The 23,582-nt window shown below is 43.3% G+C and overlaps 4 protein-coding genes across 8 annotated transcripts, besides 4 other annotated features; 3 read left to right on the top strand and 1 right to left on the bottom strand.

The window, feature by feature from the left end:
- The first annotated feature begins 111 nt into the window (after positions 1-111).
- On the top strand, positions 112-5,612 carry unc (uncoordinated). Of its 2 annotated transcripts, NM_001298583.1 has the most exons (7): positions 112-310; positions 397-992; positions 1,286-1,570; positions 1,686-3,250; positions 3,358-3,995; positions 4,059-4,355; positions 4,418-5,612. In NM_001298583.1, exons 2-7 carry the CDS (start codon positions 683-685, stop codon positions 5,481-5,483), a joined length of 4,161 nt encoding a protein of 1,386 aa, NP_001285512.1. In that variant the 5' UTR covers positions 112-310; positions 397-682; the 3' UTR covers positions 5,484-5,612. The 2 variants fall into 2 exon arrangements, with proteins under 2 accessions (NP_001285512.1, NP_608435.2); NM_134591.2 differs by lacking the exon at positions 112-310 and having other exon boundaries at positions 519-992.
- Positions 5,609-23,182, bottom strand: stg1 (stargazin-like protein). The gene is made up of 8 exons (NM_001414114.1): positions 22,341-23,182; positions 12,921-13,096; positions 10,297-10,392; positions 8,789-8,929; positions 8,502-8,719; positions 7,756-8,141; positions 6,675-7,303; positions 5,609-6,558 (listed from the first exon to the last, which is right to left on the bottom strand). The coding sequence occupies exons 1-8, from the start codon at positions 23,039-23,041 to the stop codon at positions 5,903-5,905; spliced, it is 3,003 nt and encodes a 1,000-aa protein (NP_001400987.1). The 5' UTR covers positions 23,042-23,182; the 3' UTR covers positions 5,609-5,902.
- Positions 7,609-7,692: a mobile genetic element.
- Positions 10,657-12,331, top strand: CG1503 (uncharacterized protein). Of its 2 annotated transcripts, none has more exons than NM_001298582.1 (2): positions 10,657-11,406; positions 11,677-12,331. In NM_001298582.1, the coding sequence occupies exons 1-2, from the start codon at positions 10,874-10,876 to the stop codon at positions 12,065-12,067; spliced, it is 924 nt and encodes a 307-aa protein (NP_001285511.1). In that variant the 5' UTR covers positions 10,657-10,873; the 3' UTR covers positions 12,068-12,331. The 2 variants fall into 2 exon arrangements, with proteins under 2 accessions (NP_001285511.1, NP_608432.1); NM_134588.2 differs by having other exon boundaries at positions 11,677-12,163.
- CG15446 (uncharacterized protein) lies at positions 14,820-21,346 on the top strand. 3 transcript variants are annotated; one of them, NM_001258861.1, is made up of 4 exons: positions 14,820-14,895; positions 14,975-15,003; positions 15,098-15,956; positions 17,414-17,675. In NM_001258861.1, exons 3-4 carry the CDS (start codon positions 15,208-15,210, stop codon positions 17,610-17,612), a joined length of 948 nt encoding a protein of 315 aa, NP_001245790.1. In that variant the 5' UTR covers positions 14,820-14,895; positions 14,975-15,003; positions 15,098-15,207; the 3' UTR covers positions 17,613-17,675. The 3 variants fall into 3 exon arrangements, with proteins under 3 accessions (NP_001245790.1, NP_001285510.1, NP_608430.2); NM_001298581.1 differs by lacking the exon at positions 17,414-17,675 and adding an exon at positions 21,126-21,346 and having other exon boundaries at positions 14,820-15,003; NM_134586.2 differs by having other exon boundaries at positions 14,820-15,003.
- Positions 16,764-17,177: a mobile genetic element.
- Positions 19,703-19,981: a mobile genetic element.
- Positions 20,165-20,831: a mobile genetic element.
- Positions 23,183-23,582: the final 400 nt, after the last annotated feature.

Raw genomic sequence — 23,582 nt, 5'->3', positions numbered from 1 at the left:
TATAAAAACGCATTGGCAAACACAGCTGTGCTTGTTGATTTATATTATATTATTTCTATACCATTTAACGCAAGAAACTCATATTTCAGTTTCACCGTCAGTACGGCTGATGCACTTACTACTTAGCAATCAGCTGTTTTGCGGACAATTATCTATCGATAGTCAACTGCCAACTTTAAAGCGGAACTGTTTTGAATTAAAATTCAAAATATTATTATTGTGAAAAATACACCAAATACACGCTTCCACAAGAAGTATTGCTGTTTTAATATGGGCTCGGCAGTAAATACTGCCGCCGTTATAAGTATTAGTGAGCAATTACTTATGATAAATAAGCTTTTGCTTAGAATACCATTTCATAGAACTCAGTTGTCATATATTTCACTTAATTTTTAGAGCACGCTTCACATAGGCAACACAGCTGACGCCTTTAGGAGGACCAACCCCCGACGATCGAGTTGACCTCCTCCCCAATTTCACTCAGTTCCCAGGTGGCAGGGCAGGCTCCGTCGCACCTGTCACATTTCGCTGTTGGTGGTGAGTGTCTTGCGCTCGTGCTCGTTTTACCTGGAAAGTTCAGTTACTCAAACGCGGCGCATGTAAGCGGCGGTCAGAGGTTCTATCCGAGCATACGCAGACCAACTCTCGATCCCATCCGAGCCTCGAGTTCCTTCAGGACGGCATGAAGGTTCGCCACGTGCCGGCGAGCACGACAACGTTATCGTTCAGGGCGAAGCAGCGGGATGTGGGCGGCATCGGCATGCCTTGCGAGCGGGAGCGGAAGCACGAGGCCGCAAAGCGGGAGCGGGAGGAGCAGATTAAGCAGGAGCGGGCCACAGCGGCGTCGGCGACACAGCGGGTGCGCCAGCATAATCGAAGGATCAGCACCGACGGCGATCCCGCCAGGCGGAGAATGACGCAGTCCAGGGAGCGACTCCAAGCAACCGGACTGGGCAGACCAGGACCGTGCGGACCATCAAATATAACTAGAGGTGGGCCTATTATTTTTATAATAATATTAATATTTTTATTATTATTATTATAAGTATTATTATTATTATAACTATTATTATTATTATTATAATAATTATTTTTATTATTAATATTATTATTATAACTATTTTTATTATTATTATTATAACTCTAAGAAACCAGCAATCTTTATACTCCGACGTACACAAATTTGTTCGAAAAATAATCTTTTCAAATTAAAATATTCAGTACAATAAACCTTTACGAACTTAATAGCGATTCATATTCACTGATAATCCCATTTTGTGTTCAGTAACGCGGGGATCATCATTGCCCCCGGAGGTTGGAGCACACGGATACCGCACAGGAAGGCCTACCAGAAAGCACGTACCTATTCCTCAGGATCAGATTGAGGAGCAGGATGACTCCGATGCCAGGGCGGAACGGCTGAGGCAACAGCTCGAGGAACTGGCCGCGATGTCGGAGCAGGAGTTCGAGGTGAAGTTCCGCCAGTGGCTGGACCAGGAGGGGATTGCCCGGGAGATGCACTCTCACCTGCGGGTGGAGCTCATTCACTGCTTCAATAATACGGCACTCGGTGGGTTTGCTAATCAAACTAATGAAAGATATTTTACTATTTGGCATCTCAAAGTTTATTGAAAACCCCCTTTTTAATTTATTAATCGATCTAACCATAAATGTACCCGTTCCAGGCCAGCTCTTGAGCAAGGCTGCTGGTGTGCAGATGGCTCAGTCCCACGCACTGCTCGTCTCGCCACTGGCGATGGTGCTGCACACTCTGGTGGCGGAGTTTCTGCACTCCCAGAACTGCCACTTCACACTGTCGGTCTTCTGCAGCGAGACGCCGCATCGCAGCAACCTGCCGGACTTCCGGAGTCGGCCGGAGTTCCGATTCCAGACGGAGGAACTGCAGAAGGTCGTGGCCGCCATACTGGGAGAAAAAGAAGCTCTAGCGGATTCGGAATTTGGAAAGCTGGCGGAGGCCCACTACGAGGAGGATCTGGCTGGACAAACGCAGTGCTTGCTGATGGCTCTTATGCGAACGCTGGTGGAGATCAGGAGGTCCGTGCCTAAGCAGGAGGTGGAACAACCGGTCCCTGTCTCTCTGCAAGACACCGGCTGTCAAACGGAGCCCTCTGCCTGCGTGGAAGCTCGTCCCGAGGTGGACACCACTGGTCTGTATCAGACGGAGGAGCACGAGCTGATTCTGGGCGCAGATGGCCGAAGTGTCTTTGTGGGCGGTCGTGTCTCGCAATCTCTGCATTCCGTGGAGCAGCAGCTTAATCAGCTGATTAAGAATCTCCGCCATTTGGCCAAGTCGTGTGCTCCGCCCGTTGAGGTGATATCATCGACAAAATTCGAGGATCTCCTAATGAAGGAGCTGCGCGAAAGGGAGCGACTTTTGAAAGCTGGTCAAGCATTTAACCCGGGCGAACCGGTGATCAAAATTGCCACCGGGGACAAGGAAGAGGAGCATGAGGTAACCAGTGGCAGGAACCAGAAAGATGTGGTTCACTCCAACCTGGGACCCATTCAAGTGCCAGCCCTGGATGTGACCATTCCTCAGCTGCCCCGTCTCCACAGTGAACAACTGGCCAGCCTGGCCGTGATCCGCCAGTCCCTCGAAAAGGTGCAGAAAAAGAGCCGGCAGCCGCAGGGCCGGATGTACGTCTCCATGGAGCGAATGGAGACCCTGATGGGGGATGTGTGCGGCTGTGTCCAACTACTTAGCAACGTTCTCAATCTCTCCATGGAGCAGGAGCACTCTGTGGGCATGCACAAGGGCTTCAAATGGGGCTACCGCGAGGGTTTTGCCCACGGCCACTTCATGGGCCTGCAGGAGGGTCAGAAACTGGAGCAGTTGGAACAGAAGAAGTGGCAAAAGGAAAGGCCACTGCCCGAGAAGCGGGAAAGCTCCGTGCAAACGGAGAGCACGATACCCACGGCGAGTATAGCCACCCAAACATCGAGAAAGTCAGCTCACAATGAAAGTGTCATCACCCAAACGGAGCAAAAGCAGCTAAAGGACGCTGGGAATCAGGCTAGTTGCGAGCCGCCAACCTTCCAAAAGTCCTACGAACAGTGGATCCACGAGATGCTGCACAGCTCCAGTGGCCAAGTGTTCCTCGAACGGGTGGAGCTCTCCTTGAACAAGGCGCTGGAGCTGCAAAAGGTGCGGCTAAATGAACTCTTCCAGGTGAAGTTGCGACACCAGGCCGAGATGCTTCGTCTAAGCAAGCGGCAGAACTCCTGGCGGGTAAGTCTCTCGAGAATTAAAACAACAATAAGCTGCAGCCATTATATTTATTCTGCAATCGTATTAACTTTAAACCTTTGATTACTAACTTTGTATTCGAATTCCAGACCCTGTGCAAGCGTGTGGAGCGGGACTCGCAATCGTCAGCGGAGGCGCGCGACCTCGTGCAGCAGATCTTCCGGCTGCTGGAGCACTACGAGGCACACCATCAGCAGCTGGCGGAGAAGATCCAACAGACGGAGCTTGCAGCGGAGCAGGCGGCTCGCATCATGCCCATGTGGGCGGATGGAGCTGCTGTGGGCTCCGCTTCTGTCAACTGGAACACGGCGATGTCTACCACGCTCATTTCCAGTGGGATCTGCACTCCGCCTCCGGCTCAGCCTGCCGCTGATGGTGCGCTGAATGTTGGTAAGACCCATGTGGAACAGCACACGTATCCTGACCTGGGATATCCCTATCAATTGTTGGCATTAGCTCCGCCAGGTGGAGTTCCAGTTGCAGGCACCTTCGTGCCAGTGACTCACCTTCCTGCCCACTTGCTTGGGGCTTCTGAACACCCTGTTCCTCTGGTCCCAGTTGCAAGGATCTACAGTGATCCTATGAAAACGTCAAGACGACTGCTTTCTCCGAGTAGCGTTCCTGCAGACAATGACAGTGCTCATCGCGCAGCCGGCGAAACCAATGCTTTCACATTCCAAGGAGGCCCCGTATCTGGGGATCTGCATCCAACTGAAAATAGAAACCAGTGAGTTTTTAAATTTACAAATCGTTTACTCCGTGTTAAGTCATATATGTGGGTTGTTTCTAGAGCTCCTGCTACTCAAGGACAACAGTTTCCTGTTCCTTTACCTGTTCCTGCTCCTCGGGGCCCTTCACCAAGTGTACAGAGTGTTTTGCCCTCCACTGCATCACCGGCACTTCCGCCGCCCGATGAAACGGTACCTCAACCAGGACCTTCCCAATCTTCTATTCCTTTGAAACCGTCAATGCACTCGGTGGCCACCAACACGATAACTCCAGTGCCTCCAAAGGCGACGCCTCTCAAACCGGTAAATAGCAAAGTTTCAGAAGGTCCGAGCTTTGAGGAGGCTCTACTAAGTGCCAAGTAAGTTTGTGAATTTCATGTACTTACGTATAGCATTCCTAAAATAATGTAACTTTCATTAGAAGCCGAATGCTGCAGTTGGAACAGGAGAGCGACCTATTGGAACAAAGTTTCCTCAGCTACCTGGAGAAAACCAAGTCGAAGACATCCCCCCACAAGTCATCGGAGGATGCCGCAAGGGCCCGGAGAATCCGCTCCAGCTGCCTGCGGGAACGAGAGCAGGTGCATCGCACTATGGACGGTTTCCGGGATTGGCATCGACGCGTTCGCAAGGAGGACGCAGCTAGTGTGGCTCAACTGGAGGAGCTGCGCAACCAGCGACTTATACCCGATCCCATCTTGGACTCAAAGGGGTCGTCACCGCTGTGGCTATCGGAACTGGAGGAGGGTCACGAACAGGACAGCTATCCCTTTACGAATGCCATCACCGAAGCTAGGAACAAGGTGCTGGACAAGATAATGCCAGTCAGAAAGGAGGAGAAGAAGGAGAAGCAAAACGTTAAGAAGAATTGGCTAGCAGATTTGCCATTTCAGATTCCTGAGGCATCTCCGAAACAGGATCGCCATCTGACCAATGTTAAGCCCGCTGTAACGCGAAGCAGCAGCAATGGTGAGATGAACGTGCTCCTCCAACGGGCCAAAGATGCCCTCGGCCTGAGAACACCAAACCCACTTCTGGATAGCAGCAGCAGCAGTTCCAGTATGGAGCTGCCCTCCATGGGTGCCGGCAGATCGCCCAGTACAAAGTTCCAGCAATCCATGGCCAGGATGCAGATGCTCTTTGGCGGCGCAGAGGCCGTAAAACCTACAATGCCCGCCAAAACAGGAAGACCTGTGAGTGCACCCACCGCAGCATCGGAACCGGGGTTGTGTGCACATTTGGTGCTCCCGAAACGCCCCCACACGGCTCCCACTCTTCACACAATCAACGAAAATGAACCAGCTGTTCATCATTTGGATGTCTCCACTTCCAGTTCTTCGCAAAGCACTTTGCCCGGGAGATCGTCGGGCGAAGCTTTCGAGGATTTGGTCATGAGCGCCGTGGCGGATGGAGCCCGGCGGCGGAATGCGGAATCTAGCACGGAGGTTTCGTACAGCCAGGCGTTCTGGAAACGCATAAACCTGTAAAAAAAATCTAGAATAGGTGCTTAATATGTTCAAACTGATTAAGTATATATCTATTTAGGTTCCAAAACTCTCTTTATAGAGCAACAAAATAGTAATAATACAATTAATAAAACTCATTGTTTTTTGGCCAAAATTGTGCGCATTTATTAATTTTTAAAGACCTATTTCGAATTTTACTACTCTTTTTTCACTTGTGTATGTATACTTTTGATAGATTTTGTGGGCCTGATTGTGCGCTTAGTTTATCAATTTTTTAAGACCTGCTGGGACCATCTATTATATATATTGTATATAATCATTAAATAGTTTATTTTTGCAATAGACATATACTTATTCTTTTGTCACCTTACTTCCGAAAAAAAATGCTAGCTCTTCGTTTCTTTGGCATTATTGATTACGAGTATGTGGTTGCGGGTATCTTAGACGGCGGTGCCATTGATGAGATCGTAGGGATCCCTCACCTGACCCATTCCAAATAGACTGGCATGGGATCGCCGTCGCTCCCGCTCGATCTCGTCCAGGTCGAATGCATCGCTCACAAAACTGGACCTACGCTGTTGATCGTCGAATGCGTAGCCGCGCTGGAATTTCGGTGGTCCGGAGACCGAAGCCGTTGTCCCAGGTGCTCCACTTCCGGATGTTGGAGCTGGGTAAATGGGCTGCGGATGCTGTTGATAGCCATTCGAGTAGTTCGACGGCGAGGAGGGAATCGCCGTGGGCCACTGCACTTGACTCTTGGGCGCCACCACCTGGGGCAGTGTCAACGTGGAGGACACGAAGCGATTCTGCTGCTGATTCAGCATCAGCTGGGAGAAACGCTGCTGACTGGAGCCCAATGGATAGCCCTGGGAAGCCAGCGAATCGGACGACTGTCGCAGAAAGCAGCGCGGCAAGGTGCGACTCTGGCCGAGATCAGCCGGCTGTGGCAGGGACATTCGCATGCCCGGATAGCCACCCGTTCCGGGGAAGCTGAGATCCGTGTGCAGGGACAGATTCGAGTTCAGTCTGCGCAGCGGCTGTCCCATGGAGTCCACGCACATGGACGTGCGACGCGGCACCACCAATTGGGCATGGTCTGGAAAGAAAGTATACTTTTCTATTAAACAGAAGTTTTAATAATCGTAATGAAATGATACTCGAATGAAAACAATCTATTGTAACAATCAAAAACTGCCCAGAATAAAACCTCACCTCCCACCACATAGAGATGTTCCTCCTCCATGCGGTTGAACTGCCTGAAACCGTGGTCATCGCCATCCGCGTCATCGTCGTCATCGCGATGCGGATCATCCGGAACTTCCTCCCGCTTGGCCTGATCCTCCTGCTCCTCCTCCTCCGCCTCATCCCCGCCACTGATGTAGTAGATGTTCTTTGGCTTGCTGCGCATACCAGCTCGCCGACAGAACTCCTGGAATAGCTCATCCTTGGTCTTCCGGAGGCCACGCTTCAGGCCACAAAGACGCGACTGATCTGCCATCTGCGAGTTGGAGGATGGGGGATTGTTGGAGATCTTCGTGTTCGTATTAGTGGCCATGTTCCGCTGCTGCTTTCGTTTCATTTGAGCGGAGGGCGGAGCTGGAGCCGAAGATGAAGCTGGATATATTTCCGTGGCCGTAGATACGGATCGGGTGAGTGGAAATTCCTGAGGCAAGTCGGCGAACAGGGCGGGGGCAGGTAATGGGTCGGCAGCGGAAGGGAGAAGGGGTGCGGGAACATGGGTGGAGGACACGGACGTATCCGTGCAAAGCTCATTCAACGACTTGGCGAAGCTGCGCGAGTGCAGATTACACTTGGACACAGCTGGCTTTTCGAAGTAAAAACTAAAACGAAAAGGTTAAATACAATAGCTTATGAATGGCATTCATCAATATACATACATACATATACATATGTATTTATTATACATTAAAAAAGAAAAGAACGTCTCTTCTTGTCTATCTATCTTATGGTACCTATTAAATACCTAGTCGAAGAGAGGAAGATAGTCAAAGCAAAAAAGCGATTTTTTGTAGCAAGCATAAATCGAATGATTTAGCATGTACATAGAAGGCGGCTCTTTCATACTGACGGACAGACGGATGGACACATGGACGAACATCGACACCATGTGGCATTCATGTGCAATCAAAAAAATAGTAGCTTTTGAATTCATTTTAGCTAAGTAACGGGTATCTGGTAGTCGAGGCAACCGACTATCGAGTTATCTCTTATTTTCATCATAACTTAACAGTAATTGTCCAAATTAAAATTCGCTAAACACCTAATTGCTTACCGCCTCTCCAGGTCATTATGCAGATAGAGATTTAAGTTCGATCCGGCATTCGGATGCTTGCGACATGCTCCTGGTAGTGTTTGCGTCTGTCCGGAATGGCCAATCTGTCCGGTCATTCCAGGGTGTCCTCGTCCCGCATCGTAGACCTGATGGAGTCGGGAATTGCCACTCCTCAGGATTCCATGTGGTGGCTGCGCCGTCGGATGCGGTTGGTGCGTCGGGTGGTGACTCTGGTGACCCTGTTGACCTTGACCCGCGCTACTAAGTCCTTCCTGGCTGGCTGTGGTGATGCCGGGCTGCTTGTACCGCTTGTAGGAATCACTCAACGGATGCTGGCCCTCCTTTAACTTGGCGTGGATGTTTGCCACACTAAAACAGGGCAAGCGCTGGAGGGAAATGTACGTATGGAAATAAAGTATGTGAAGAACACAGAGAGCGCAGCAGAAGATGCAGCTAATCCCGAAGGACGCATCCGGCGACGCTTGCATTTAAGTTGGTACGTTTCTGCAGTCAAGCGCGAGAATTACGAATCACGAGGTGGGCTATTCCTAAGGGGATTGTACCACCGGGTGCACCACCAACACAAATGCGACGACTGTCACAGATGCAACTTTAAAGTAATGCCATCGAAAAGTTGTTCAACAATTGCTTTTAACAACAAAAGTCATAATATAAAATGAAGTTAAAATAATAATGGCAATATATCCAAGCGTTATGAATTGTTTAAGACTAGCTCAGTTACTCACACTGTAGTAGCTAACCTCCTGCAAATTGATGAAGAGGAATATATTCAAGACCCCAACGAATTCCGTGACAATGAATCCAAAGACGAAGAGGAAGAAGCTCTGGCCATAGGAGACCTTGATGAGGGCTGGCTGAAGGGTGGACCGGGGTCTTAACTTCGATCCGATTTCCGCCTTCAGTATTGATATATAGGCAATCAATCCAATCAGCATCACTAGACCTACAGGATGATTACGCAATTTCGGTGTCATTATTATGCTTAGACCCTTTCAAATTTTTCAAAACTCACCACTAACAATGAAAAGAATTCCCGCGCTAAAATAATACAGATTGTTTTGATGCGAGCAAGTGGGGATTAGAAAAACTATGAAGCTGATCACTAGAAATACACCAGCAGCCAGGAAAATAGGACACGACTTGGTGACCGTATCTGTAAGTAAAAATTTTCTTACGTTAGAATATATTTTAAATAAACCCATTTTAAACGAATTTAAGACCTGTTTCTGTATACATTTACATGCTTCAAAAAACCCATTAATTGTATTTTTTTTTTTTTTGTATTCGCAACAGTGCTTTCGTAATAAATTAACTTTAAAAATCGTGACCATGTTTTTTTCCCCTCTATTAAAGAAAACACTAGTCTGGCTGGCCCATGTTTCTGACTTTAAGGCTTTTGCTTTCTTTTTGTTTTCTCTTTGACCTGTCAACGAGTGAGAAAATATCCTGCGGCTAAGCAAAAACACGTACAGACAGAGACAGGACCTGCGAAAAATCCGCACGCACAGCGACATCCATTTTTAGCCGACTGTTTAATAGTTTTATTTTCGAAATTCTCCCCTGAGGCCGGTTTCAAATTAGTTTTGACCGCTCGGACAAAACAAAATGAATGGGAATATTTGAAATCGATGGCCAATTGTGTGAAAATTAATGGAATTTCAATCGGGTGTGGATATTGGTATTTTCGATAGAGGGCGGTAAGCAGTTTAATGTGTTTATGGGCTAGTTGGCATCGCCTGCCATGGAATGTGGGCGAAATTCTTTTAATGGATATTGAAAATGTTCAGCTATTGTCGTCATCGCCTGACTTCAATTATTGTACATACTACTTCCTGTTCTTGAAAAGACCACAAATCACAGGGGCAAAAGTTGGTAGATGGAGGCCAAAGGCCTTTAATTAATATTCATCCAACTAAAGTTGTATTATGTGCATGTGCGTTTGTAGACCAACTAACAACAATAAATCAACTTCAGTTTAGCCCAGTCATTACCGGAGCAAGTTGGCTTTAGGTATGGGGAAGGCATTCACCTGGTTAAATGCCAAATGCCAGTTAAGCTCATTAAGGGTTAGTTGCATAACGCGCCAGTAAAGATGGATTCATCAAGCGAACAGCCAATAATTGCAGTTGTAGACCAAAGAACTGCCGGCATAAATAAGCTGAGAAATCATAAACCGAAGAGGCTTTATTATGAAACGTAAAAATCGTATGGAAAATGCCAACAATAGATATTCCAAAAACAAACCATTGGTAGGTCTTATGTAGTAATTGTCTTAGCTCTAACAAGAAACCATTTTTAAAACACGTTAAGTCCCAACTGCTCATACTGACGAACGGACAGACGGACATATCTAGCTAGATATACATATGTAATTGGCTTCCTGGTCAGGAAATGGACGGACACTCACCTCCAGTTACATGTTTACTCTTAAATGAATTTGGAATAACCATTTACTCTAAAAGACACGGGCATGCAAATAGCACACAGTTCTTAGGCAACTGATGATACTTTGGTACTTACAGGGTATTGCCGCGGTTGAGTCGTGCGGATCCGGCTGATAACCCTCATTGGAAAAGTAGTCAATCTTAACGCAGTTGTACGAGTCAGCATCCAGGCCTGAAAACAAACAAAGTAAAGTATACAATATGAGTATAATACCTTCTAGAGGTGTGTTTTTAAATGGGCTTTCGCAACACAATTATTGATAAAAATAAAGAGTGCAAGGGTCGATTGTTTGCATTCTTGTTAATTGAAACAACTTCATAATTGCTCAACTTCATATAGTTAGTTTTTGAGGAAGTATGTACGTACATCCCAGATAGTTAATATCTGTTAATAGTTAAATTAAATAGTTAAATAGTTTATAACGAATGGGTAGCACTAATAGTCCGTTTATCGTTGGTAATCGATTGTAATAATCGACTTATTAAGCAGCCAAATTTTTAACTAAAATCTTTTTGAATTCGAACTCGAGCTATGTATTTACTTTATGTAACGCCTAGCACGCGCTGGTAAACAATTCCAAACCCAAAAGTAGACAACAGATACACTAGCCACCCAGGAAAATACAACACTGCCGAGGATTATTGAAGTCAGGATGCTGGCGGCCAAAAAGGTGCTTAAAACAAAGAACCAGATGGAGCCCCTCCAGGATAAGAAGCCCAGAGTGAAGACCAAGCCAAATGCGAAGGGCAAGGTCAAGGAAAAGGGCACCGACAAGGAAAAGGGTAAGTTCAAGGCCAAGGGCAACGGCAAGGGCAAGAACAAAAACAAGATCAGGGACTCCAAAACAAGCACCTCGCTGGCTCTGGAGCGCGGCAGCGGAGATGGACCGCATCAGCTGGCCGAGGTGAGCCTGGTTGCGCTCCGCTTCATGGACATCTCGCTGCGCCACTCGGATGTCCAGCTGCTTCAGTCCGCTAACGAGGGCGTCAACGAACGCCTGGTGGCCTTCTACTACGCCTACCTTCAGCACCGCCGTTATCGCTCCGAGTTGGATTTGCACTTCCTGAATCCGGGCCTGGCCGCACGACTGCGCCACATGAATATGCGCCAGTTGTGGGCGATGGTGCGCGACCGCCGTCTCAACGAGAAACAGTTCATCCTGGTGCCGCTTTCCACCCATCCAAGGTTGGTAATTTCATTTTGCATGCTTTCTCAATTTTCGAGCTCTTATAGATCTTTAAGATCTTTACGTACGGACAGATAGACGAACGGGCACAGGTAGTCGGACTTTTCCCGATAGGCTCTTCTTCTTCTTCTTCTTCTTTCTGCCTATTAGATATATCTTTTAGCGTTTCTAATAACCCATCTTCTCTAGCGGAATAAATATTCATTATTAACTGTTCAGCGATTATATATTTCATAAAATTGTTATTAACTTTAACTGTAATTCCGCAGACCCCACGGACACTGGTCCCTACTGGTGATTTCGCGGCCGGACAGCAAGTTTTACCACTACGATTCGTTGGACAACTGTCATTCGCCGTTGGCCGCCTCGGTGTCGGAAACTTTGCGGGCGCCCCTCGAAGCCTGGAAGTTCGCCCTGGTCACCGGTCGCTGCCTACAGCAGGAGCGCCAAGCGGCTGGCAAGGAAGGCTCCGGTCGCGACCCTGCATCCGGAATTCACCTGATGTGCATGACCGACCACGTTGCGGACTATGTAGCCAGATGCGGATACGCCACCAGTTCGCTGCTCATCGCCGTAGACCAAATCGCAGCAATGCGCACCCACCTGGTCGAGCTGATCCAGTCGCTCGGCGGGATTCTCCCCTCAAAGAGGGGCCACTGAAAGAGGAGCATCTTCATGCCCTTGCGACCCTACATTCGTTTGCTTTACATTTGTTGACGCATAAGAAAATCAGTAAAAAATTCAAATAATGAACCTAACTGCTTTGTTAACTGCTATTATTATTATTCAGTTCGTACTCCACAAATGAGACATACTCGTGCATATATTGTTCAATATAAAATGTGCCAAAAGTATTGTAAATATGTGCTGAAGAGTTCTTAACTATTTGTAACAAATATTATTTGATGGCTTCGCAGCAAGGATATACATACATTTATAATATAAATTGATTTGGACTGTGCATTTCGAATTATGATTGTTGCAAGCCTTAGTGTAGTGATTAATTACATATAGTTTCAACCATCGATTTAACTCATAAAGGCAATTATTATTTTTTTTTTCCAGTTGCATAGCATTGCAGCCAAACATATCACAGAAGTTACTCTGATCAGATTAATCTTCACAGAAAAATACAATAAAAAGGACAGCTGTCAGTGTGAGCCTTAATTAAGTGACTGACTGATTGATTGGCTGACCGCCCCATCCGGCTGACTGCAGTTTAATATGGTCAAATCCGAAGCCCTCACTCTGCCGCTGCCACTGCCACTGCCCGCAGTTTCAAAGCCGAATAAGCCCAAAGGTCATTGTTCCTCGTTCGGGCGGCAGCTGGCAAAAAAAAAAAAAAACAGAAAACAGAAAACAAAAAACCCAAAACACAAAGACCCCACCCACAACCCAAGCCGGAAAACTGCAGCAGCCCAACACCATATATGTCATATCTGTCTCCATTTGCTGGTGGTGCAAATGGTTCCAAGGAATGTGGTGCTGTGATGCTGGACGGACAGCAATTTACCTGGCAGAGTGGTGCACAATATCCAGAGACTGGACTTGGTGTACTTGGTGATGTAGGCGCCATCGTCCAGGGCTTTGAAGTTGGCCGTCCCATTGTAGTTGGCATTGGGCAGCTTCTCCTCCGTGAAGAGCCACTGGGGTCCGGCCAGAGCGGCGATGACAATGGCGACAGAAATGCTGCAAAAAACAAGCAGAGTGGAAATAAGACACTGGCCAAAATCATTTCGATACTCGTTAAAATATTTAATATTTAAAAAAGGTTAGGTTGTTTTTAAATGAGTAACAGACTCATTTTTATTTGCGTTCTTTGGCAATGCTCTCAGACAACTCTAGCCAATTTAGTTTTATTTTTACATTTATGTACATATCAAAATGATTTAAGAACCACAGTTTTTTGGTTGTGCAATTGGAGAGTAGAGAAAGTTGCATTCTCTAAATCAAAATGAAAGTCGTTGGCGAGACCCTGGATCTCCGGGCACTCCAAAAATTGTGTGGGGCAGCTGATTAAAAAATATTCAACCTGTTTTGCGGTCGGTCGGGGGACGACTCTGCCAAAAACGAGGCCGAAAATCCATAAAAACACATGCGTACGAAGCTTTCCAACCACCCACACTCACACAACCAACCCACCCACCCACACTCACACACGCAATGATGTGCAAATAAATGTTGGCACCCAAAAACGAGGAGTGCAAATAAAATTGTTGGCGCTGAAAAATGTGCGAAAAAAGAAGCAGTGAAAATGCAAAAAAAAAAAGAGTTCAAAAGGGTGGTGGGAATTTTTTTTAGAGGGATCTTTAGCTTGTCGTCACCCAGATATTCGTGAATATATTCATGAGTGCACTTGAACGCCAATATTTGCGCAGTTTGGCACCGCGCGTAGTCACAAGTGCTGAGATGTACTTCGTATTGTTTAGTACTCAATATTGTTTTAAAACAAATGCCAATCGATTTATGCAACAAAAATATGTAGGTGCAAGCACTATTATTTAATCGAATTAAGGCCATACTATTTTAACCGTTTTTATAAAGTGGAAAATATCTACATATATGTATGTATGTCGGAGATTGAGTAGATTACATTACATATTATTATTTGAATGTAATCGAAATTATGTTATTGATCCGTTATGTTAAGAATGAGCAGCGAGTAATGAAATTCACGGAGAGCGTTCCGTTATTGAGTGGCCATCATTTGTGTGTGTATTCAAATGAGCATGGCTCCTGTTGTTGTTGTGGTAGTGTTTCGTGAAAACGATATACCGCGCTCCGCTTCTCCGATATATGTATGTACATACATATATAATATTAAGGATTCTACAACCGCCTACATTGGCATTTAATTGCATTAAATTTGATTTGAAATTTCTACTCCACTATGGGCTGAATGAAAAATACAAATTAATAAAATTAATAAGTCTAAAACAGAGAGAAATACATATTGTATTTAGTTTGTGTTTTCTCTATTATCTCTATAAAACTATAAAAAAAACTTAGAGCAAACATCACTTGTTTAACAAAAACTTTGCGTAGTACGTCATTTATTAAATTCGAAACGAAAACAAACGCACGTGGGCACGACGACATTGCTTACAGCTGTTTTATAACAGCTGATTTCTTATTATTAATCCTATTGTTATTCGCAACAATACATTTTAATATTATACTAAAACTATGCTTTTGGACCTTTTTAAAGTGAAAGAAACGATTTAAGCTGATCTTGGATTGCAAACGTTTGGTATGAAATTAAATTCCAAAGAGGCTTATTTAACAGTTATGAACTAAATTTAAATTGACACCTTTTTAACCAGGCAACTCTATCGGTGAATGGTGGCATCAAATTAGACAGCTTAAATCTATCGAACAAAGATGGCGGACTTCTTTTCTTACGCCACGTGTCAAAGGAATGTGATTTTGGTGTTTTAAAAATTTATTGTTTAATCTGTTTGCTGCGCTCAAGTCGTTTTACTCTGCTGGTTTGTTACTGTGTAATTATTTAACATATTCAACCAATTTAATTATGCGAAGCATGTTTTCGGATCGTTACAACAATAGGCGCCGCAATTTTTACGAGCGCTACGAAGGTAAGTTTTCCATAAATGTGGTATGTAGTATTCTATATACAAAATAGTCTGCACAGCAAAACAGTTCCTTGATATATCCTGCTTGTGTTTCTAGCTGCTAGAATTATCCATCCGAGTCTCCCGGAGTGCCAGCGTCCAGTGGAACCCACCGAAGTGAAGCATCCGAACAACCCCGTTAATCGTCGTCCCGTTTCGTATCGCCAAATGGCCAATCAGTCGCGGAGGCAGCTGGAGAACGACTCCTGGCTATCCAGTGATCGACTGCCCATGATGGTGCGCCATGAAATCGAGACCCGTAACAAAAAACAGTTGATGTCCAAATACAATGCGGAAACGGCTACCCATGTGTTCAGCCATAATGGCGGGCCACGACGTGGTCGTCCTCCATCTGCCGCCACTGCGGCCAGAATGGCATCTGAATTCGCCCGTCAAGTCGGTGGCATTTCTCAATCTCCGACCATCGAAGATGAAGGTAAGTCGGGGGAACAGTCGGTTATGCAGCCGAAATCCAAGAAGGCGAACAAGATGCCGGACAAGGTGGCGGACAAGTTGGCGACCAAGTCGGAACCGAAGTCGGAGGAGTCCAACGTGCCCGTTAAGATTAAAGTGGAGGGGGTCGAGCACAACGCTGAGGGGTCGCAGTCTGATTCGATGGTCAATACCAATCAGGGTTTTACCACAAATAGGAACTTTATTCCAATTTTGAGCTCTTTCCCTAACCCTTACCGTAACATGGATGTTACATGGACCGAACAATTTAATGCATTATCAAACCAATACTACAATCATATCATGAACTCCATCTCGTCTTTGAGCCAGATACAGCCGTTGAATTCAACACCATCAGCCAACCCGCCTATATTCGGTGCTAACCCAATGGTAATGGGCCGTCACCCACCATTTAGCGTCTTTTCGTGCCCGTTGGATTACTGCAAGGAAAATTTTGATTCGCGGTAAGTTTTTCAATTTTCAATATTAATATTCTTTTATATTTTCTTAAACTGCCCACACCTGGAGACATTTTCAAGGCTACTTAAGTAGCTGCCAATCCATCATTCCTACAGGTACATATGCTGTTTTACACAAAAGTTTAGTTTTGCTCATAGATCATAAGGAAGTACATATATGAGCATTCCCAATACGAACTTAAAATTTATTTATAATATTTTATTTTATTTGTAAGAGTCTCATTATTTTCGCTGATAATTTAATGAGTTAGATAAAAAAAGCCAAGAGTATTATTCAGATAGAAATTTTTCTGTTGTGAAAAATTAAAATTAAAGAGCACCACGTGCCCAATCAAGGTTTAAATTAGTCCCCTTTTAAAAAATGGTAAGCCACTCACTTATTAAAAAATAAAAAATAAGTACAATTGTTCTATGAATTCTTAACTTAACTAAGGAACTTTATTAGGAACAACGAAAAAATAAATGCTTAAATTTTCAATTTTAAACTTAATAACAAATGTTTGCGTATTAAAACTACGCTACCTTAATATATTTATGGTAGTGTATCCATTATAAGCATTAATAGCTGCGCCTTGGACTTCAGGCTTTTAAACCATGTTCCCTGAGACATGAAGGATTCGACCAATATTTCAGTATGATTTTTTTTCTTAATCATGTCACGTTGCTGTACAAAGCTTTCCACGTTCCGTTTTAATAATATTTTTAAGGTACTTTTACAATAATTCGAATTTTTTAAAAAATTGATAGTGGTGCTATTTTTTCGCCTTATTTTGGACCTTGCTGAACCAAAAAAATTATAAACAAGAGAGATGGCTATAGTCGAGTTCCCCGACAATCAGATACCCTTTACTCAGCTAGTAGAAATGCGAGAAATTTATTAGTTTTTGGACATATCGATAGATTATGGGGAATAAAATGAGAAAATTTTTAAAAATTGTTTAAAAGTGTGGGCGTGACTGTTCGGGGTGTGTAGGTGTAAAGATAGACATTTACAAGACTAATAGAACTATGAAAAAATATGAAAACATTTTTCAGAAGTGTGGGCGTATTAGCTTTAACCGGTTTGTGGGCGTGGCAACATTTGGAAACCAACTTGTGCTGCGACTATGTCTCCTTAAGCTGCATGCCTAATCTTAACATTTTAGCCATTATAGTTTCTAAGATCGAGACGTTCTGACAGACGGACGGACTGATGGATAGACAGGCGGAATATGGTCGGAAAGCTGTTACACAGTTTTCAACGAATCTAGTATATCCTTATACGAATATTATATAAATTCTTTTCAGATTCGGATGGGGAAATACCCAAATGATCAAAAATAAATGATACGCTATGGTGGTGCTATTGATTTTTTCGAAACTGTATATTTGGGTTCTGTACTGTATTTGGGTTCCGAAATATGTACGTTTCATTAATATCGCTCATTCTTCTATCTTTTCAGTCGGGCCATGTACAAGCACCAACGCGAGACTGGTCACCACAATTGGCCACACAACTGCAGCAAGTGTGGCCAGGTCTTTCGCACATCAGGCTTTATGCGCATGCACTCCGTGAATGCCTGTGCGCGAAACTTACACAAGTTTAAAATAACTAAGCCAAATGAATTGCAGCAACTTGGCAAAAAACCAAAGCCGGAATAAATCTGTTTGTATACAGCGAAGCCATAATTTAATTTATATGAAATAAAGAATGGCATAATGGTGAAAATATAGATTTTTGTTTTGTGTACTTTCGTATAGTTTGCGAACAAATTAAGCCCACATTGTGTCGTTAATACAATTATTTGTCAAGCAACAAGGATGAAAAACCCGCATGGAGGTCTGGATGTCCTCGTTGCTCCTGTGACAAGGACGAGCTGCCATTTGCCAGCTGCAAAGCACGTGAAACCCGTTTCCTCGGTTTATGAACTAAATTTAACTTGCCACCTTTTGGCGTCATGGGAATAATGCTTTCAAGCCCTTTCCAATGGTATACTTTTCACGATTTTGAATTAAAAAGTACGCCTCTAAATAAAAACTCAAAAACTCTCTCAAAAAAGTTCTAAGTACGGTCGCAAGGACGTGGGTGAGATTTCAAGGGTTGCACGAAAACATGTCCTCATTTGATGAGAAACATTTACGAATATCAATTGGCTTTGGGCCCTTGTAAACGTATATATAAAAAATGCATATAATCATAAAACCATTTAAAAAGGCTGTACCCGTATATTCCAGTTATTTTCAGCTCAAAGCTATGTAGCCGTCGAGAAGAAAGCCTCAAAAATCTCTAGTCTTTGTGTTTATCAGCTTAAGGATACCCACGTTTTGAATTTATACCTTGCAAAATGTTAATGACTAGTAGTCATTAATAATTTCCTGAGCCCTGACAGCGGTCATCCGAAATAAATCCCTACAGAGAAATGTTTTTCAGATTATCTGTGATCTGCCACCATTTTCATTATCCAAAAAAATCTATTATTTATGATTGCAGTCTGTGAAGGCTCCTTAATTCGAGAACGAATCAGGTGGATTCTAAGAGTAGACACCCCTTGTAGATTTCAAACTCTCTAATCTTCGTGTATAAAAATGGATCCCCTTAAATTGCTCGGATCAGTTCTTATTATACCAATCACTGCATACCAATGGATCTTATTGTAGAGTTAGTCGACTCAGTAAATGGAATAAATGTTCCATAAACCCAAGACCCTGATGTATTGTAGTAATAATTGAAGGCGCGAATCAAGAATATGTGGACGCTACCGACCTAGAGGATCCGGCTTATCGATTTTTAAGAAGATTTTTTAAACTATCTGTCGTCATCTACACCCAACAAAACCATTGGAACAGAATTAGCGTCTCTTGAGCGGAGCGCTTTTCCCTTATCAACCTAAAATGGACTCGAAACAAATTGAGCTCTTCTTGATGCAGTTCGAGGAGATGATATTTGAGGAGCTTAAATACTTGAAGTGCACTCTGGAGGATTTGAAGGATAAGGAACTGATCCACTCTAAGTATGGATTGAGTATGGATTGGAGTGATGATGACACTTCGGAAAGATTCTAAGAGACGAGGACTTCAATATCATGTAAAAATATTATAAGTTAAACAAAAGATTTGTATAGCATCAACTTAATTAATAAACTAAATTGAATTTCTTAAAAATCTTGAATTTTACTTCTACTTTACTGAAAGGGGTTAAGAGCATCAACATGATGATGAGCCAATAAAATGCTAGGGTTCACAGTTACATAGTTCATGAAAATGTTGTGCTTCTAATATCTTTAAATTTAATTTAGTATCGTTTTCCATTAAATTAAATTCAGTTTCTTGAATATTAAAATTAGTTCTTAAGTCAACATTATTGAGAAGCAGTTTCGTTTGATTAAATATATTACCGTGAATTTTATCCAAATAGTTCTACCGTGTTACTTTTTTGAAATATATTTGTCAGAGTTTCATTAGAGCTCAGATAAACGTATTCATTTTACCGATCTTAATCATCCGAAATTTGCAAAAATAACCTTTCAAGACCAAGTGACTCTCTGATGCGTCACTCCCACTGTTTAAACAAAGAAACTAGAATATTATTATTATTACAATATATTATTCTAGTGCAGATATGTTCTATAGTTATTATCACTATGCCATACTAAAATGTTATTTAAATATACTGATGAACTTCTAAATATTGAATGTAAGATAGTGTTTACTACACCAACAGCATTTCTTTCAATGACGCCTTTATTAATTGTACCCGGTACTCGTAGAGTAAAAGGGTATACTAGATTCGATGAAAAGTATGTAACAGGCATTCAGACTATATAAATATATAATATACAAAGTATGTATATTCTTGATCAGGATCAGTAGACGAGTCGATCCGTATGAAAGTCGATATCTCATAAACTATAAAAGCTAGAAAGTTGAGATTCAGCATTCTAGTTTATTGACCCATGTTGCCACGCCCACTCTAATGCCTACAAGCCGCACAAAACCACTCCCACACTTTTTAAAAATGTCTTGTCTTTCTCTTAGAGTTTAATGTGCGCTTTGGATATGAAACATATCGCAATGCATTTTTTACTTAGGTGCGCTTTGGTGACTATGATTTTTTCGTTATGTATTTAAAACTATTTCTAGTATTGTTTTTACCAGCTCATTATCACCATTGCTTGTAATTGCCTTCCGTAGTTTCTTGTTCATTATATTATATACAGTTTGTCAAGAAACTGTTTACACACCGTGAAATAAGTAGAATTTTTGACTTTAAAGGTCAAAATTAAGGGTTTTTTGCTTAATAAACGCAATTTTTTTATGAAATATAATTAAACAATATTTATTTTACTTATAAATTAAAAAACAAATTCAATATATCAAATATACAAGAAAATAAACAACAAATTTCAAGTTTACACACTTTTGAGAGTGTCAAGAAACTCTTTACACAAAACACTAAACCTAAGTTTAATCCTAAATTTTTTAATTATTTTGTTAATATTTGAAAAGTTTTAGTATTTAGTATGACCCCCATTGGCTTTGGCTACAAGTTGAAGCCTTTTTTTCATGGAATGTATGAGTTTTTTTAGGTCATATTCAAGCGGGATCTTTTCCCACTCTTCGACTATCGCAGCCATGAGTTGTTGTCGTGTTTTGGGGCCCCTTTTTCCAACCTTCTTCTTTAAGAAGGCCCACAAATTTTCAATGGGGTTTAGATCAGGACTCTGAGGCGGCGTATCGATCACCTTGCCACAGTTATAGAGTAGCCAGTTGCGTACATTGTACTCTTTATGTTTGGGATCATTGTCCTGATAAAACTTAAAATTTGGCTTGTTGTTGCTAAACAAACCAAATTTTTCTGCACTGGCCTTCAAATTTGTTTTTCAATTGTTTCTGAGATCGAGACGTTCTGACAGACGGACGGACTGATGGATAGACAGGCGGAATATGGTCGGAAAGCTGTTACACAGTTTTCAACGAATCTAGTATATCCTTATACGAATATTATGTAAATTCTTTTCAGATTCGGATGGGGAAATACCCAAATGATCAAAAATAAATGATACGCTATGGTGGTGCTATTGATTTTTTCGAAACTGTATATTTGGGTTCTGTACTGTATTTGGGTTCCGAAATATGTACGTTTCATTAATATCGCTCATTCTTCTATCTTTTCAGTCGGGCCATGTACAAGCACCAACGCGAGACTGGTCACCACAATTGGCCACACAACTGCAGCAAGTGTGGCCAGGTCTTTCGCACATCAGGCTTTATGCGCATGCACTCCGTGAATCCCTGTGAGCGAAACTTACACAAGTTTAAAATAACTAAGCCAAATGAATTGCAGCAACTTGGCAAAAAACCAAAGCCGGAATGAATCTGTTTGTATACAGCGAAGCATTAATTTAACATTAATTTACCATTAATTTAGCATTAATTTAGCATTAATTTACCTTTAATTTACCATTAATTTACTTAATACGAAATAAAGAATGTCATAATGGTAAAAATCTAGATTTTTGTTTTGTGTACTTTTGTGCGAAATAGTTTGCGAACAAATTAAATCCACTTTGCAGTGATTTGTGTCGCTAACACAATTATTTGTCAAGCTACAAGGATGAAGGAGCCGCATGGAGGTCTGGATGTCCTGGTGGCTCCTGTAACAAGGACGAGCTGCCATTTGCCAGCTGCGAAGCACGTGAAACCAGTTTCCTCAGTTTCTTTAAAAATGTATAGAATGGGCGGAAATTGTGTGTGTGCGTCCTCTGTAGGAATTCAAGCTGCTGGCATTCAGCAGGCTGTTTCGCCATCCGTTTAAAGGATTCGACTATTTAGTTCCTTCTCTGAAGGAATTTTGAGTATTTCCCTTTGCGAAAAATCTGAGACCTTGCTACCTTGAAGCTTAAAGTAGTACTCAAAGTCGTCGCTTAATAAAAAAAAGGAGCATCTACATATCGAGGTAGTAGTCAAGTATATTAACTGGAACCAGCCTCAAACCTAAAGAAATGAGTACAAATATAACTTGGTTTCCCACTTTGTTCATTTGGGGCATAGTAAAATCATGGAGAAACGTTAAAGTTGCCAACCGCAGACTCAAACTCAGGTTTTAAGGCAAGCAAATTATAATTAAAAACCTTCATAAGTGGATTATTTTACGTTTGCCTAGTACTAGTATGGTGTATAAACAATTTAGTATTAAAAAGAGATAAGACATTTTGTGGAACATAATTTCCAATTTTAAATAGGCGAGTACAATTAACAATAATTTCAAATTGAAGGATATTCCGAACTACAGTGATTAGTACAGTCCATCGCTTTTTTAAATTCATATTTGCCTCATATTCGTTTCCTCAAACTAATGTATTCATGATTGATCTATGATCGCATACTAACCTGGCTGCAACAGGTGTGATGAGCCACAGGTAACCCCCGTTGACGGTGGTCATGTTGCTGATGCCTCCCTGCGGATCGGTAGCACCAGCACCGCCGCTGGCCAGGCGCTCTTGCTGCTGCTGCCGCTGGACATGTTGCTGCTGCGTCTGTTGATGTTGCTGCGTCTGCTGCACCTCTATGGCTGGCTGGTGGCGACTCAAATGAGGGACCAGTCGCTGCTGCTGCTGCTGCTGCTGCTGCTGCTGCTGTCGTCGGTTGTTGCTGATGCTGTTGTGATTGCTTCTGCTGTTGCTGCTGTGATTACCGATGTTGTTCAACTGAAGATCACTAAAGCTGCCGGCCAGGGAACTAAATCCCGTGGCCGGAATGCTGCCAGAGATCGTGTTGATTACACCGGCTTGCTGATGCTGCTGCGGCGCGAGTCGCTGGCCCCGCGGCAATGTTGCATAGGGCGAGTGTTGCTGGTGGTGGTGCTGCTGCTGGTGGTGCAGCAACTGTTGCTGCTGGTGCTGCGCCTGCTGCGATGGGTGGCTGTGCTCGATGGATGCACTAGTGGTCAGCTGGTGTATGGCAATCGGCGGCCTTTCGGTGGTGTTGCAGATTACATTCGCTGGTCGAATGTTATTGTACGGATTCTCGCTGTTGATGCTGTGCGTGGAGGCCACGCGAAACACATTGGGCACCGAAGGATAATCCCTCATTTTATATTCCACTAGCTGCACTGAGCCAGAACGAACAAAAAAAAAAAAAAACAAAACAAAACTAAAATAAATCCAACACTTTGAAAGCGCGCCAAAAGTTGGTTTGTTTTCGAATTTCTGGCTGGGCACGTCCGTTGCGCTGGAGAACTTTCACTCGACTAAGGGAAGCTGTGGTCCTGGCCAAAGGACTCGACTCGGCCATGTAAAACGAACCGAAACGAATAACTTCGGCTGCTGCGGATGATGATTTTGCTGCCTCTGCTGCTGCTGCTGCTGCTGCTCACTGGCGATTATAAAACACAGGAGCCATATTTTATCTACGCTTTTGATGGTCTCCATCCAGCAGCAATCCACGCCTGATACCCATCACCAATCCTATGATTCGCCGCTTCCTTGGCAGACCTAAATATAGCGGCTATGACCAATGGAAAATTAACTTTTACATTTGCACAGCTGGAAAATCCCAGGTATCAGGCGTTTCAGCTGCGGCCTGTAGAGTTCGTATCAATTATTCTGAATACGAAAATTACACACATTATGT

The sequence above is a fragment of the Drosophila melanogaster genome, chromosome X (genome assembly GCF_000001215.4).
Source record: "Drosophila melanogaster chromosome X".
NCBI classification, from domain to species: domain Eukaryota; kingdom Metazoa; phylum Arthropoda; class Insecta; order Diptera; family Drosophilidae; genus Drosophila; species Drosophila melanogaster.
Note: the sequence above shows the minus strand (reverse complement) of the source record. Positions and strands in the feature narration are given on the sequence as shown.